General features: G+C 38.1%; 1 protein-coding gene across 2 annotated transcripts in view; it reads right to left on the bottom strand.

The window, feature by feature from the left end:
* Lama4 (laminin subunit alpha 4) overlaps window positions 1-15,651 on the bottom strand; it is a 134,345-nt gene that overhangs the window by 81,133 nt on the left and 37,561 nt on the right. For both annotated transcript variants that reach the window (XM_027928236.2, XM_071613104.1), the window contains exons 3-4: window positions 8,786-8,910; window positions 3,577-3,657 (exon numbers count right to left, since the gene is read on the bottom strand). In XM_027928236.2, coding sequence (XP_027784037.1) covers window positions 3,577-3,657; window positions 8,786-8,910 — 206 coding nt within the window. The remainder of the gene's footprint in view (window positions 1-3,576; window positions 3,658-8,785; window positions 8,911-15,651) is intronic.

Raw genomic sequence — 15,651 nt, 5'->3', positions numbered from 1 at the left:
ATCCATGAACCTCCTTGATTTCTAAGGACACCAGGGGTTCTTAGGCTACAGTTTAAGGAATCCTTTTCTATTACATTGGTGTGGTATTGAAGATTGGAGTACAGCCATAGTTCACAAAGCAATGAGAACTCTGGTGCATGAGGATCCCAAAGAAAGTTTCTAGGCCTTCCCCTTAGATGTTGTTTTTTTCAGTGGGTGGTGAAGTAGGTATTGGGGAGTTTCTAGGAGACACTACCACACAATTATTTGAAAAATCACTTGAATTTGAATGCTTTACCCAAATTTCATGCGTTGGAAATTTAATCCCTCAAAATCCCATGTTCATGGTATTTGAGCAGGGGGTGGGACCTTAGGGAGGTGATTTGATTCATCCATTCTTGGGTTAATGGGTAGGAATGTGAGTGGCTATTTATAAACGCAAGCTCTCTCTGGCTAGCTTGCACTGTCTTGCAGTGTGATGCCCGGTGCCACTTTGGAACTTTTCAGAGTCCTATCAGCAAGAAGGCTTTTGCCAGACACAGACTCTCAACTTGGACTTCTCAGCCTCCAGAACTATAAGATATAAATTTATTTTTTTCATAAATTATTTTGTGGTATCCAGTTAGAGCAACACAAAACAGACTAAGATAACATCATTTGATGAAATCATCTCTAAATGAAGAAAGACCTACAGCATTCTTGGTTTGGATTAATTTGTACTCTTGTTTGAAACTGATATCCATACAAGTCATCTGCATGTTTTGAAAAGCTCTTGTCGAGGGGTTCAAATTCATCAATATATTGAAAACTTAGATTAGGTTAACTCAACCTAAGAACTTGGCTGTTAAACCAAGAACCCCAGCTCCCCAACCCTCCCAGGGTCAAACCCAAATCAGGAGCAGCTAAGGCTACCTCTTTTTGAATGCTCCAGCCCCTCCATGGGGCAGAAATCACTTCTTCCACTAACTCTTGAGTAGATTATGCTTGTCCTTGTGTTTAATATTCACTTTTTTCTGCTTTGTAATGAATGATTTTTCTGGTTTGTCTCCTCCCTTAGCCTTGATGTTCCTCGAGGACAAGAAATTGTGACTTAGATGAATCTGCGCTGTGCCCTTCCACACTGAATTGAAAATTGATTTTTTTATGTAAAAGATCTCAGTACTGTCCCTTTAAGAAGGGTAGAAGAGGGGTGAAGGTGTGAAGCGGGGTGGATAGGAAAAAAGAAAAAGCTAAGAAAGTCCCTCAAACTGGGGCCTTCCCATAAAGATGAAAGGTCCTAGCGGGGAAGCTTACTGGTTGGTCCCTTGGTTGGTGCAGCCTCCTGTCAAAGTGAATAACATCAGCAGTGGTTCCCCAGCACATCAGCAGCTCATCTAACTGATTGATCATCAAAACCCCTCTAAAGTAGAAGACACTTAAAAAGGCACTTGGGAAGAACAGAGTGAGGACAGGACAAGAATCCAGACTTCTCAGCCAAATGGTTCAAAGTCTGTGTCCCCCGCTTAGAAGTAATTCGGCTTTTGATGAGCCCTACCACCTCCCTCAGCTTGGTTTCCTCACTGGCAAAATGACAAGACCTCCTCTCAGAGTGTTGTGAGGCTGACTAGTGAGGAATACAAAGTAACAGGAACATAGGAAGCAATTCATAAGTGACATTGTTTCGTCCAAAGACATGATTTCTAGCTCAGGAGATTGAGATTCAAGAAGATAAGCCAACTCATCCCAGGAACACATTATGCCAGAGGCAGCAGGTGGACAATGACCACAAGGACTCAAATTGCCATCAGTTAATTCTCATGGAACATTTATTAAGTGCCAGGTGCTGTATGAAAAGTTTTCTGGTATCAGCTCGAAATAGCCCTATGAGGTGGATTCCTTCATCTTTTCATTTCTGTAGATGTGGGAATGGCACTTAGGTCTAATAACTTCCCCAGGAGCATCACAAGTGGTTGAGCTCAGATACAGGCTGATGCTAAATCTCTTTTACCACTCACCTTCCATGTCCCAAATTCTTTCTAAATCCTATAATTCCAGGGCCTGACTCAGCCTTGCTGGGCAAAGGTGGATTTGTTATCTACAGTTCCACATCTGGGGTGGGCATGCTGTGCCAGTGTTGGGGCCACTCTTGCTGACAGAACACTTATCTGCATGACTGTGCTATGATGTTGCCTAGGGCCAAGGCTAGGTCATTTCTGCCAGGCCTTGCACTTGATCAACAGAACTCTATTTAGGGGCACTAACTCCTCTCATAAAAACCACTGCATACCCACTAGCAATGCTGCTCAGATCCTACCTGAGTACACTGAGTTTAACCTAAAATACTGAGGAGGAAAACTTTCATCACTGGCTGATTAACAACCTCTCAGACCCCCAGTGAACCAGAAAATGTGTAATCAGGATCTTCATATTCCTATGTCCACAAGTAAGGAAATATAGAATAAGTGTGTCATGAACATTAATCAACTCAATGTAATCTGATCACTCTTGTCAGTCCCTTCTAAGGGATGAAATTCATGTGGGCCCCCAGTCTCAGTTTCCATTTTCAGACAAAAACAACAAAAAGCAAAAAATTCAAATCTCTTGAGTGAAAGCAGTATCTTCATTTCACACATTTAATAATCATAATAATATTGTAGAAATTCTCTCTGTAACACAGACATTGTGGCTTCTTTTGGGTTCCAGAACTACTTTTTGAGAGACTCAGGAGTGTTTTATTGGAGGCAAGATTGCTTATAATTAAAGGTTTACTCTTAAAATCCCAGGTGGCATTTGTGAGCCCCAATCTGATGAGGGAGGGCTCCCCTGAGTGTGTTGTCATTGAGAGGAGCAGCCCACAGACTTGTGACTACACTGGAAATTTGACTAGTAGCTCTGGGACCTTCCCTCCCTGTCTTCACAAAACTATACACCACTTAGATGCCTAAACACAACGGTGAGGCCAGTGTTAATGATGTTCCTGTTAAAAATACAAAGACCTTGCTTCTCTTTCAGTGAAAAACATTTCATCTTAGAAAATCGTGAGCAGCTGACAGGCAGGCTAATGGCAAATATCTTAGGAAATCATTCAATGAGAAGCCTTGCATGTATCCTTAGTTGCCAAGGTCTTCCTTATTTGAGCAAAGCCCAGAACAATTTTAAAACAGGGATTCAGAAAATCTAAACACAGATGAGTTTCAGGAGATGGAGTAAAAATGAGTTAAATAATAGGTTAGTGCTGTATAAAATTTACCCAGGAAGCCTCACTCTTTTTCTTTTCTTTTTCTTTTTTATTACTTATTCTCAAAGATGGAGAAAGGAGTGTTAATAAAACTACCTAGAGTATCTTCCCAACATGCACAGTCTCAGTTTCCTCTCTCGTTATCTTTTTATCCTGAGATGTAGTCCTGGCTTGGACCCCAAAGGAACCTATTGTCATAGCTGTATCAGGGCATGAGATTTGGGGAAAGTTCTCCAAGAGGTTCTGAAATGTGGTCCTCCAACCCTTCTTCTTAAGCATCCACTGTAAGACCTACTGAAGAGAGGCGTGGCAGAGAAATGAGTAAAAAGCAGAAAGCTTCCTTAGACCCACACTGAAAGTGGAGAATTTTATTCACCTACCTTTCACAGTTAGGTCCAGCATAGTTTTCTTTACAAATGCATCGAACAGCTCCATTTTTTCTATAGCAGGATTCTGCAAAACTGGAATTGTGAGTGAATGTTAGAAGTCAATTCCATATATCATTGAAAAGACTATATTAATTTTTTATTATATAATTTTTACCTTATATCATTGAAAAGACTATATTAATTTTTTATTACATAATTTTTACCTTGGTCCTCCTTAAATATTAATGGGTGTGATCATTTGCTTTATTTATTTAAACTAAATCATTACCTTTCAGGAAAATTTGGACCAGCAGGCTCAGAGAGAAAATACCCCTCCATTGGCAGGACCATTTTCCAGGTATACCTTACTTCTCCATAGAGATATTTCATTATTTTTTGTTTAAAGTTGTGGGAATTTCTAGTATATCTGATCTATCTATCTATATATCATCTACTTTTAAACTATGAGTCTCAAATATATACTTCAAAACTAGCAATTAAATAATCAAAATTTACCTGTGATTTTAGATTAATATAAGAATTTCCTCTTATCCCACTACTTTCTGTATGTACATTTAAAACTTTCCCCATATTTTTCTGCAGTACCCTCTTCTTTTAAAGATTAATAAGAGTCCTGAACTATATAATCTTTACAGAACCTTAATTTCTTTCCTTGTGTACATTAAAGATTAGGAATTGTGGTGAAGAGATTGGCTGAAATTGATCAAAGTTGCAAAGCAAGTTGTCAAGCAAGAAATGGGACTCACAATAAAAAGATTTTAATCTATGGAACTCTTCCCTTTTTGTTTTTAGGATAATAAAATTAGGACACAGGGCAGAAATGTAATTAATACATTGGTTCAACAGCATAAATAGCTATCCTAATTATTAGTAGGAGAAATGCAGTATTAATATTCAAGTGGATGGAAAAATTTACAGGGACACATGAATTGTGTGAGGTGTAGGGGTGAGTGTGAAAAATTTTAAAGACTTTTAAATTAGTTTAGGCTTAAGAACCAGGTAATTGATGGAGTGTGACCTGCTGCTCTCACGTTCCTACACGTATCAGCAATTTTACCCTAATGATCTCTGAAGGAAAGCAAATGGATGTGTTTGCTTTGTTTGAAGACATTTATAAAATCAGTCAGAAAATGGTACGTGCTTCTCAGTGCAAGGCAATACCCACAATTTATTTTTTCTAACAGTTTGGTAAAAACATCCCAAGGAAATTATATTTCCTTGGCCTTTTACCCTTTATTTTGCTTGTTCTTATTCCTCAGCTGACTTAAAGAAATGCTTCAGTTGAGTCCAGAACATGAACAAACCCTCATGCATCTTCTTTGAAGGTGTTCCACCAGCAGACCGCCCACAGCTCGAAGATGAAACATCTGTGGGGGCGTCTGAAGTCGCCTGCCTTAGCTGATGTCCTACTGTTTCAAACAGATGACATTTTCTTTAATTGGAGCGATTACCATAGCTACTGGTGGACATGGGGGATCTCTGGTCAACCCCAAAATAAATAAATGAACTCTATGCAAATGGTCCCTGGGAACAACTGCATGGCCATGGGTTGCAATGGCGGCAGACTCAGAGGCAACACCAGCCATCCAAGGAGGTTCATTTTTGTTTTTCATAAGCATTAACTGTTTGTTTTTCTTAGAGCAACTTCCATTATTGGCTAGGAAAATGACAACACAGAATCTTTCTCAGCCTACTGTAACCACTGTGGCACCCCCTTCAAGTGGAAAGATGCTTTTTTGCTCTGAGAAAACCGACAGGGAACATAAAGAAAAACCATTCAGTCCTTTGTTTGCTTAACTCCCTCAAGCATTATTTCCATGCTTTCTGATGTGGCTACTGTAACTGAAATCTAAATCCTGGGTCTGTAGGCTCCACCCAGGGATCTTTCAAGTGGAATTCAGATTCCATATCAGGTAGCTTTAAAAAAAATGTTCTGACACTTTTCATTTTATAGAATGCAGCACTACGAGTATTTTTTAAAAAGCAGAAAGAGACAAGGGATATCATACTTTTGGTATGATATGTGGTTAATATTTGAGGTCAGTTAAACATAAGTCAAAAGAACAAATCAAAGGTTAGAACTTTATAGGACCCAAGCAAATGTTTTTAGTGCTGTGATCATAGGTTGCCCACTTCCTACCCTTTGATAGCCAGTATTTCCCCATCAGTAGAACTTTTGCGGCTACAGAGAAAATTCTGTAAAATCTCAGAGTTTTTCACACTCTTCCTAATTCCTCTCCCCACCACATAATGCTGTTTACTTATAAGTAACACATTTTCTGTTTTAATTTGCAGTAGGTTTTTTGACCTCAAATCTGTTTTCCTCTCTGTGAATACGCACTAACTTGGGAACATATTGCCGAGGTCCCTCAGCTGCTGCTTTGAACCATGGATCCACTCACACACACAGAGCATGGGTAGAAATGGTTGTGCTCCATATCTTTGGCAACTGCTTCCTTCTTTAGGACACTTTTAAGGAGACTCATTATCCAACTGGCAAGTCTCTGCTTCATTTATTGGAAAAAGCTAACAGCCTTCAGAAGTGCTTCTTGTTCAAGTAAAATACTGGATAATTGGGCTCAAAAGGTAAAGTCATTTACTGTAGGAGCTTCAAAAATTGCTGTATTTTGTCCATTTTAATGAAGACAAGACTTTTTGACTGTTTTATACACTGCTGTATCACCAATAACTAGTACACAACTGGTTCATAATAAGTTCTCAAAAATATCAGCTTTTATACTGGCACATAATAAGTGCTCAGTAAGTATACTGTAAGATTGATTTCATGTTTCCAAGTCTTAGTCCAAAGGGAATGATGTTCTAAAAGCTTTGTATCTCAAGACATTAATGTCAGATAATTTACATGAGAAATCTTTGTCAGGGGAAGGGGGGCAAAAAGTGCAAAAATCAGACAATGTAATTAGAAGAAAACATCTGAGAATGCCTTCTTAGTTCATGTTACTTTCCAAATAAATTGCCAGTAGTTCAAAGCTTATAAAACCCTTTTTGATCAGATTATGCTATACAGTATCTATATTTACATGCTTGAATGACCAGAACTGGTTACTAGAAAGTTAAAGGTAATATATTTAACAAAATAACTATGCCATGGCAGGGAAGAAGTGTGATAAAGATCAGGTGTGGCTAGGACTCATGTTCCAGAGGAGAATATTAATGAACAATTAAAGATTATACCTAGATGAAGCAAAAGGGAGCTCATAAATCAGGACATCCTTGAGTGAAAAAAGCGGAACATTTAATATTTGTGTTTTTTTACTCTCATACTCAGTGCCATTTATCTTGCACACATTATTAATACTATCAGATATGAAAGATCACAAACCAAGGAGGCAGTTTAATGGTTTCTAAGGAAAAATGGGCTATATAATTTCTGACATCATCAACTGTCAGGCTTCTGTCATAAACTCTTTTTTTTTATTTTTAATTTTTTATTGTGGGTTGTTCAAAACATTACAAATTTCTTGACATATCATATTCCACACTTTGATTCAAGTGGGTTATGAACTCCCACCTTCACCCCATACACAGATTGCAGAATCACATCAGTTACACATCCACTGATTTACATATTGCCATATTAGTGTCTGTTGTGCTCCGCTGCCTTTCCCATCCTCCCCCCTCCCCCCTCCCCACCTCTCCCCTCCCCTCCCCTCCTCTCTCTCTACCCCCTCCACTGTATAACCCTGAGGGTCTCCTTCCATTACCATGCAATTTCCCTTCTCTCTCCCTTTCCCTCCCACCTCTCATCCCTGCTAAATGTTAATCTTCTTCTCCTGCTCTTCGTCCCTACTCTGATCTTAGTTACTCTCCTTATATCAAAGAAGACATTTGGCATTTGTTTTTTAGGGATTGGCTAGCTTCACTTAGCATAATCTGCTCTAATGCCATCCATTTCCCTGTAAATTTGTCATAAACTCTTGAATGAAATGTTAGTCAATATTGGTATTCAATTAAGGAAAACAATGAGAGAGAAATCTGGTTGCCATCTTCTCTCTTTCTCTTTATCAGTGAGAATGGGTGTGTTTGTGTGTGGGTGGGTTGGAGAGAGAGAGAGAGAGAGAGAGAAGTGGGGAATTGAGAGATACTTCAGCTTTTTTAGGAAGTCATTGTGTACACCTGGATGTGTCTTTGGAGTAGGTGTGGATTCTGTACCCTCTCCTTCTGTCTCCCCTCCACATTTTCCTTATAATTATTCCTTTGATTGTTCCTAAGTTCTTTATAATAAATTTATAATCATAAGTATAGTACTGTTCTGAGTTCTATGAGTCATTCTAGTCATTAATCTGAGGGAAGGATTCAAGGAGCCCCCACCTTTGTAGTCTGCTGGACCTAAGTTTGGGTAGCTAGGAGACCCCATTTTTGATTGGAAGCTGAAATGGGAGCAGTCTTGTGAAACTGACTCCTTAACCTCAGGGGTATGCACTAACTCCAGATACTAACAGTCAGAACTGAATTGATTATAGGACACCCAGTTGGTATCAGAAAATTGGAGAATTGGTTGCTATTTGGAAAACCAATCATCATTACCCCATTTAAATTTTACTTACCACCACTTTTCAGTCAATAAAATGGACAGACATGATTTTGTTACTGGATTTAAACATTTTACGTGATGAAAAATAATTCTACTATTTCCATTAATATGCATGTATATTCTCTTTAACTTCTTACTTAGGTTAAAATATAGTCAGAAGTTAGTGAGAACTTTTTTTTTTTGAGTCTTCTGTGAGCCAACTGACCTTAAAGATGCATTCTGTTGATCTGTGTTCTAATTCTGGTTGAAAAGTACAACTGGTTGCCTCATGTAGGGACATTTTTACTCTGAGAGTCAGAAGAAGTGATACTACTCAAAAATGCTATATTATAACGAGACTGTTGGCAATACCAGTTGAGATCTCTCTAGGTCTAGAGATAGCTAAGAAAAGGTGAGACCAGCCTTGCTGTGGAACTTGGGAGCCTTTCATGACCCGATGAGACACTCCAGTATTTTGGGAACAGAATCATCACCTCATTACATATATTGCACATGCTTATGTTTCCCCAAAGTGCATTTGCATTAGAGACTTTTTCTATATATTTTTCAGTCCCATCTCAATATGAGGTTTTGATTGTGGAAAAATCTCAGATAGGGAAAAATGGGGATATACATTAGAAGAGACCATCTTCTTTTAGGACTTACTTGGCCAGGTGGGGTAACGGACAGGGGCATGGCTGGCAGAAGTGGGGTGCTCCTCTGATGGAATCTCCAATATAACCATCCAGACATTTTTCACAATGCTCCCCTGTCGTGTTCCTCTGGCAGTGCTATGAGACAAAAAAAGAAAGATTGGTAAGGAGACAGAAGAAATTTTGCAGACAGCAAGTGTAGCAACCCAGCAATACTTTAAACAAAGAGACATCACACTTGATAGAATAGATGGGGTGGGGGGCAGCACAAAGGAGCCATATAAGCCCCAGATGATGCTAGCAAGTGTAGACAAATGGTAGATGAATTCATCCTGAACTTCAGTGTGCACATGAACAGCCTGGGGACTCTCTTTAGAGTCTGTGTGCAGAAGGGACTATGCATCCGTTACTCATTTCAATTCTGATAGATAATTAGAAAGATCAAATCCTGGATGTTCCAGAAGCATCAGCTTACTGACTTGGGATGAATATGAAATGGAAAAAAAAATACCCCCTTGGTGCTTGCCTGTGACAATGGGAACAATAAGGATTTATACAGACTGTGACACAAATTAAGCAGAAGGCAGATAGATAAAGAACATTCTGCAAACAAGTCAGTATCCTGGATAACAACACATAAGAAATAGTAAATAGGTTGATTTGCATGATTTTGTCATTTGTAGTAAGGATAATAAATAGGAAGGAAAGTGCAAAACAGGCTGATCCTTCTACCTGTAATGCCTCTTCCTCATACAATTTTGAAACAGACCAGGCTTCAAAATCTCCAGAAAACCTTCCATTATTCTTCTCTCTTGTGTCCTTCCCTCTTCCCACAACTCACATTGTACATGTTCCTAGCCTCAGTGCCTCTCCCCCATACACTGTGTCTTTCAGCACTGAATTGCCATTAATGTGAATGGAGTTGGTCCTCAGTAGCTGCAGAGCTGATGGGTTTATTGCTGTAAGAGCCAGTGATGCTAACAGACACAGCCTTCTCCTGCGGGATTGAATGAAATGACACAAGACAAAATGTCTTTCGCATGACAATACTTTCATCTTTACATTCACCAGGGTATGTGAAGGTTGAATAGGGTTTTCAGTGAAGAATTATACCATAAGAATTAAAATGCTATCAAGGAAGCACCCTCCTAATTGCCTAATAACATTTAGATACAAGAGCTTTAACGGAACAACTGCTTTTTTTTTTTTTTTTCCAAGCAGTGTTCTGTGGAGGAACCTTGGGGAAAGCAAGATGGAAAGCAGAAGTTTGAACTCCGAGCCTTTATTTTTGTCTATATGCTATTTGTGGTTCTGAATAATTTAACAGTGATGAACTGCTTTAAGCACTTTCATTCTCACAACAATGCTGAGGTAAGTTCCTAACCCCTCCCGCATTTTACATATAAAGAGATAGAAATAAGTAAATTTCTCAAAGTCACACAGATAATAGGCAGGAAAGTGAGATTCAGATTCAGGCAATCTGGCTCCAGAGGTGAGGCTGATAAATTCCTCTTATTTCTCTAATAATAGAAACAAAGCTCCTTTTTAAAATCAGAGTGACTGCATGAGAAGGTGTCAGACTATTTTACTAACAGCTTGAGCTTCACATGAGGTCATTATGGTTTGGGTATGAAGTGGACCCCAAAGGCTCATGTGTTGAAGGCATGGTCCCCAATATAACCATGCTCAGAAGTGGGGCTTTGAGGAAATGAGTGGATCATCAGGGCTCTAACCTCATCAGTGAATTAATCCATTTTGTGGATTAAAAGTTTGAATGGATTATTGGAAAGTTGTGGAAATTGTGGGCAGTGAGGTCTAGTTGGAGACAGTAGGTCACAGGGGTTTTCCCCGGAAGAGTAATTTCTTGTTCCCAGCCCTTTTCCTCCCGTTTTATCCCTGCTTCTTGGCTATAATGAGCTGAGCAGTTTTTCTCCACAAAACCCTTCACCATAATGTTCTTCCTCGACTTAGGTCCAGAGCAATGGAGCCAGACAACCATGGTAAAGCTCTGAGCCAAAGTAAATCTTTCCTCCTTTACATTGTACATGTTAGGTATTTTGGTCACAGCAATGAAAGACTAACTAACATGGAAGTATAAATCAGTAGTCAAAAGGGAAGAATCCTAATATGGATGGCAGACTATCCCAACTGAAGATTCTTTAGGCATTTTATCAGCCATTAGGATGGACCCTGATTAGAATTGGGTAACATAATAGAATTTAGAGGCTTTTTCAGACTGCCCGATCAATGAGAACACTGAAAAATAAAGTATAATATGCAGAGAGAGATTGTTAATATATTTCCTTCATAGTTCCTGAAACTGTCTTGTATTAAGTCAGCCTTCAGGAAATACTTGTTGGGGAAAGAAATGAAGCAAAGGGGAAAGGAAAAATTAACAAACTAGTGTTTGGAGCAAATCGAGGAAATTAATTTGTACCCAAAGCAAGCTCAAAATTGGTGGCAATCTCTCATCCCTGAGAAAATTTAAGATCCTTGTCCAACTTCCATGAAACCAAGCCATAAGCAATGTAGCAGGGTGATTCATAGACTTAGGTCAAATTTGTCTGAGTCCTTTTTGGACACATGAAAGCCATCTGTGTAGAAAACAGGCCCGTCATAAGTTGTTAGGCCATGGTTTGTGCCCAAATTGACTATCAAGCTGCAAAAATGAGAAATTTCCCAGTTCTGTCCCCTTATGGCTTGATGAATGCTTTGGATTCCTTGTTGGAACTTTAATTCTTCCATAGCAGCCATGGGCAGCAATTACCCTCAAGGGCAAAGCCACCAAATCTCTCCTGACCTCTAAAAGATCAGAGTGCAAACACTGACTTTCCTCATCTGCCTTCTTTTAAAGGTTTGTTATGAAATTCCCTAGAAGGCATTGATGTACGTTCTGGGAGATTGGCAGACAGAGTGCTGGAGGCAGGGAAAAAGGTCTCTAGTTCTTTCATTTTCTAGCTGGTTGACTTTAGAACAAGTTGCTCGACCTTCCTGTGTCTGTATTCCCTTATCTGTAAAATGAAGATTTAGTCTAGATGGCCTGTCAGTTTTGTCCTTGCTCTGAAAATCTTTTACCCTGAGATTGCAAAATTTCCCCTTAACCTTCAATACTCTGCCATTTAAAAAACAGGCAACAAAATGACAAAAATATGTGGTTGGGGAGAAAGTTTACATTTTAATAAAACTTGTCTCATTTAAAGATAGAACAGGATTGGGGTTATAGCTCAGTAATAGAGCGCTTGCCTAGCATGTGTGAGGCAGTGGGTTCGATTCTCAGCACCACATATAAGTAAATAAAGATCCATTGACAACTAAAAAATAAAAAACGAAAGATAGAATAAACATTCTAACCAGTGGTTAAGAAAGTTACAGTTAGACAATTGACTGCAGGTAAGTGTTAAGAAAGACATTCAGGCACTAACTCTAACTCCTTCACAAGAGAGGAAATACATTTGGTCACCACATGAGCATAGGTACTTGATTAGGATTTCCTTTTATCAGTACATTATAGTTATGCATAATAGTTGACTTCATTTGGACAAAATCAGACATGCATGGAATTTGATTTACTTCATTTCAGTCGTCAGGGCCCCTCTACCTTTAATGTAGGAAAAGAGCTGCAAAGAGTCAGATTAGCCTTCACGTGATTTGTCAGCATGTTTTATGCAAAACTAGATTGATGGATTTCAATGCATATACAAAGAGGTCAAACCTGTTTTCCAGATAAGTTAATATTTCATCTATGTTTTGGATTTTCATTTTCTCATGTGCATGAGGTAAGGTTTTCTAGAAGGTACCTGACATAGGCATCATCACATCATCACAGACTGATGTGGAAGCAGGTAGAAGGATCCAACTGCTTCCTTTTTTGTTTTTATTTTTGTGGTGCTGAGGATTGAACCCAGAGCCTCACCCATACTAGTCATCCAACTGCCTTCCTTTAAGACAGACATTAGACATATTTTAAATTTGTAAAATATGCTTATCTTTTATAAAAACATGACTTATGTTAATTTGCAATAGATTTATTATGCTATTTTTAAATAAATTTGTAAGTATTATAATTTTTTCAGTTTAAATTTAAAATTCAGTGAACAAAAGCTCTTGTATCTTTATTCTTTATTTTTTCATTTTTAAAAAAATTTTTGGTTCTTTTTACATATACATGACAGTAGAGTATATTTTGAGATATACATATATGGAGTATAACTTATTCTAATTAGGATCCATTTTTGTGGTTGTACATTATGTGGAGTTTCATTGGTTGTGCATTCATATATAAACATAGGAAGATTATGTCCAATTCATTTTACTGTCTTTCCTACTCCAGTCCACCCTTCCTTTCTTTCATTCTCCTTTGTTTAATACAATGAACTTCTACTTTTGTCTCCCCCTCCCTTCTTATGTATTAGCATTCACGTATCAGAGAGAATACTTGACCCTTGTTTTTTGAGGATTAGCTTATTTCACTTAGCAGGATAGTCTCCAGTTCCATCCAAGAGACCTCTTAGGCAGGGACATCCACATACTGAACGTAAAATTATGGGAAAAAACGTATCATTCACATGAATCTCATAAACAAGCAGAGGTTTCTATCTTCATATCAGATAAAATGGACTTCAAGCCAAAGTTAATCAGAAGGGACAAAGAAGGCCATTTCATACTGCTTAAGGGGATTATACATCAACAAAGTATGACAATCTTAAACATTTATGGCCCAAACAATGGAGAATCTACATACATCAAACAAGCCCCTCACAATTTCAAAAATCAAATAGATGACAACACAATAATATTGGATAGGCAACTTTAACATGCCTCTCTCATCACTGGATAGATTTTCCAAACTAAAACTAACTATAGAAGTTATAGAACTAAAAATATACAATTTATAATTCAGACTTAACAGACATATATAAAATATTTCATCTATCAATGTCTGAAATACACTTTCTTCTCAGAAGCTATGGATCCTTCTCTAAAATAGACCATATCTTAGGCCACAAAGCAACTCTTAGCAAATACAAACAATAGAAATAGTATCTTCAATCAAAAGAGCACAAAGAGTGTGTAAAACCATACAGTTTGATGAAAGCTTTTCGCTGAATTAGTCAGTACTTCTTCTTCCTCAAAGTGCACACAAATCCCTTAAAGGTCTGGTGACACTATGAGTTCTGATTTAGGACATCTTGGGTGAAATTTGGGAATCTTCATTTCTAACAAGCTCTAATATATTGCTAATTCTGCTTATTTAGACTATACTCTGAGAAGCAGAGATCTAGACAGAAATACCTAGTATTGATAGCACTGCTTACTGGTACTAAGGGTTGGGCCCAAGCCCAATAGTATAACCTACTTCAATAAAGGAATGAACAAAGTATTTCATAAATTACACAATTAAAATTTTTTTGCATTTAGATTATCTTGTCATTTTAGTAACCAATGCATTCATGTACTTAATAAACCTGGATTAAGTTGCTATCATGATAGACAATAAGATATGATTGTTACCAAGATGAAGACAACCTGTTTTTTGCCTTTGAGGAACTCATGGACTTGTGCAAGAAACAGAGAGATAAGTAAAACATATTGTGCGCTCAGGGCTATGAGTGAGTCAAGTATGAAGCTCATTTCTGCTACAGACAAAGATAAGGAAAATGCATCCTCTCAGGAGGACTCCTGAGAAAGTTGAAGGATTACTGGAGGTGGTAACATGTGACCTAGGTTTGAAGTCATCCTTCAAGAACTCTCAGATCTAGATCCCTACCACCACCACCACCACCAACAACACACACACACACACACACACACACAATCTGGGGAATAAGGTTAGGCAAGTTTAGGTGGCAGTGTGCTCGGGGTGGCTGGAGTAGAAACTTCTAGAGGATTTTAGAAAGAGGGTCCCTTTATTAGGTTGTATTGTTGAAAGACATTTCCACTGCTGTTCAAGAGGCAGATTAGAGGAAGGACAGTTGGGAAGATGGGGCAGCAGTCAGGAAGGGATGCTGAAGTCCAGAATGAAGGCAGTAGCAGGCATAGAAGAGAAAAGGCTCTGTCCTAGTTTGCACTAGTTGTATATGGTGTCAAAATGAATGTTAGTTAGAAGAAATGGAAGTTGATGAAGCATTTGGGACTTCTAAGCACCAAGCATCGGGGACCCACAGAATTGCTCTGTCATTAAGTGAGGTGGAGAATACAAGAGGAGGATCAAGCTCAGGTTGTGAAAGGGAGAATTAACAATGTATAGAGAATCTAGCTTCTGTCTCATTCTTATGTTAATGAGGAAAAAAAATAGAGACTTCACTTAACTATTCATCCTTATCAATCTTTTAAGTAAGTCTGCTTTTATATCAGAATTTTAGCTATCACGGGATTAGAGTGATCACTATTTGTAAAATTTCAGATTTTTACATTTTCAATGTATTGAAAAATTATCAAAACTTAAGTGTAAGGATTATGCTCTTGTTCTAGATATCAATTTTACAATTGCAAGTACAATAAGATACGTCGGTATTTTCAGTTCCTTCTTGGTTCCTTCTTGGTTTGGAAATGAGTGTGATTTTTTTTGCTACGCATGTTTAGTCTTATAGGAACATACATGGTTTGTTTCTGCCCATCACATGTAATAAAGGAGAATTAAAAAAATAAGACAGTAGTGCCTAAAGAAATTACAAATGATTTCCCTTTTCTGACAGGATTTTAATTAGGCTTTGAGAATAATAAAAATCTATTAGTTTTCAATATATTCAGTTACCTTCCTTCTCCATTGTGTTTAGAATTGGCTAAAACTCCATTTGAATACCAATATATTTAAGAAAATTTTGTTTAGTTGTAGATGGACACAACACAATTTGTTTATGTGATGCTGAGGATTGAACC

The sequence above is a fragment of the Marmota flaviventris genome, chromosome 6 (genome assembly GCF_047511675.1).
Source record: "Marmota flaviventris isolate mMarFla1 chromosome 6, mMarFla1.hap1, whole genome shotgun sequence".
NCBI classification, from domain to species: domain Eukaryota; kingdom Metazoa; phylum Chordata; class Mammalia; order Rodentia; family Sciuridae; genus Marmota; species Marmota flaviventris.
Note: the sequence above shows the minus strand (reverse complement) of the source record. Positions and strands in the feature narration are given on the sequence as shown.